This window comes from Loa loa (genome assembly GCF_000183805.2).
Source record: "Loa loa unplaced genomic scaffold supercont3.2373, whole genome shotgun sequence".
Taxonomy (NCBI): domain Eukaryota; kingdom Metazoa; phylum Nematoda; class Chromadorea; order Rhabditida; family Onchocercidae; genus Loa; species Loa loa.
Genome location: NW_018110552.1, coordinates 1 through 1,366, shown reverse-complemented (window position 1 = coordinate 1,366; position 1,366 = coordinate 1). Strand labels below are relative to the sequence as shown.

General features: G+C 26.9%; 1 protein-coding gene across 1 annotated transcript; it reads left to right on the top strand.

The window, feature by feature from the left end:
- Positions 1-154: 154 nt before the first annotated feature.
- LOAG_15660 (nuclear receptor RXR) lies at positions 155-1,041 on the top strand (the record flags this gene model as incomplete). Its single annotated transcript, XM_003151149.2, has 2 exons — positions 155-173; positions 875-1,041. Coding segments are annotated over 2 exons (186 nt in total), but the record flags the coding sequence as incomplete, so codon positions are not given.
- Positions 1,042-1,366: the final 325 nt, after the last annotated feature.

The following is a 1,366-nucleotide window of genomic DNA, read 5'->3' as shown; positions in this document are numbered from 1 at the left end:
TTTTGTTAATTACAGTTGTGAAGGTTGTAAAGGATTTTTCAAACGAACGGTACGCAAGGATCTTATCTATTTATGCCGAGAAAATCGTAACTGTATCATCGATAAGCGACAAAGGAACCGATGTCAATACTGTCGTTACCGCAAATGTCAAAGCATGGGAATGAAGCGAGAAGGTCATTTTCTAAAATATACTTTTTCATTTTTTATCCCAATATGAATTAAAATCTAATGATTGTTTATGAAATGTCTCCATTGGTCATTTCAATTTTACTCTCAAAGAAAGTTTATCAAAATAATTGAATCGATTAAATATACCTATGATTGTTCATTTTGGCGTTACCTTATCATTAATAATATTCTAAAGTGAATTATTTTAAAATTTAAGAAATATCGCATATATGAATGGATATTGTTTAAATCAGTTTAATTATTTTCATCTTTAATCACTCATTTGATACGATTCAATATGATCAATTAAGTGATCAACTTGATCAATGAAAAAAAAAAAAATGAGATCTTTAAATTCATTTTAGGTTTTCTAACTTTTCCACGACTATTAATATTTAGCTAAAAGAAGATTCCTTCCTATTTCTAAATAGATTTAAATAATTATTTTAAAGTCATTGATTGGTAGTTTATGAATTATTATTCATAAGTTTTTTCTTCCATACAATACTTTCTACAATTTTAATCAAGTTCGTAAATTATTTAACTTTTATGGATAGGTAATTAAAAGTAATGCACCTTTGACCAATTCAAATTCAAATTTATTCAAAATTGATGCATGATATTTTAAAATAATTTATAATTATTGAAATATTATTTTTTAAATTGATTGAAATTTGGCAAAAAATAAATAAATGTTTGGTTATAGCGGTTCAAGAAGAAAGGCAAAGTTCGAGAGCGGATATAACCAAAGTGTTAAGTAGTAGTGGACATCGGCATATCATCACAAGTCAAATGGAAGCGGAAAGTACGAGTACTTATGGTGGTCTTGAGATTCAACTTCAGAGGATTGCTGCAGCTGAAGAAGCTTCAGAAGTACTTTTTAGTAATATTAAGGTATTTTCTTCTTCCAATTTGTTTGTTTGTTTGTTTGTTTTTTTCAGGTAATACTGGAATGATAAATCAATTTGTAATGATTTTTATAGCAATTCCTGATTAACTTTTCAACCAACTTTTTAATTAATTAGTTGGTTCTTTAATTCCAGTTAATTGCTTTCATTTTTATATCCCAAAAAGGAATAGTAATTTGATATTAAATAATTCTTCGTAATTTACATATTTGTTGCTAAAATGAATGGATGATCCATCAATGTCTTTTAGAGTCCTATCCTTTCATTATACTTTCTTAGTTAGTTGTCGC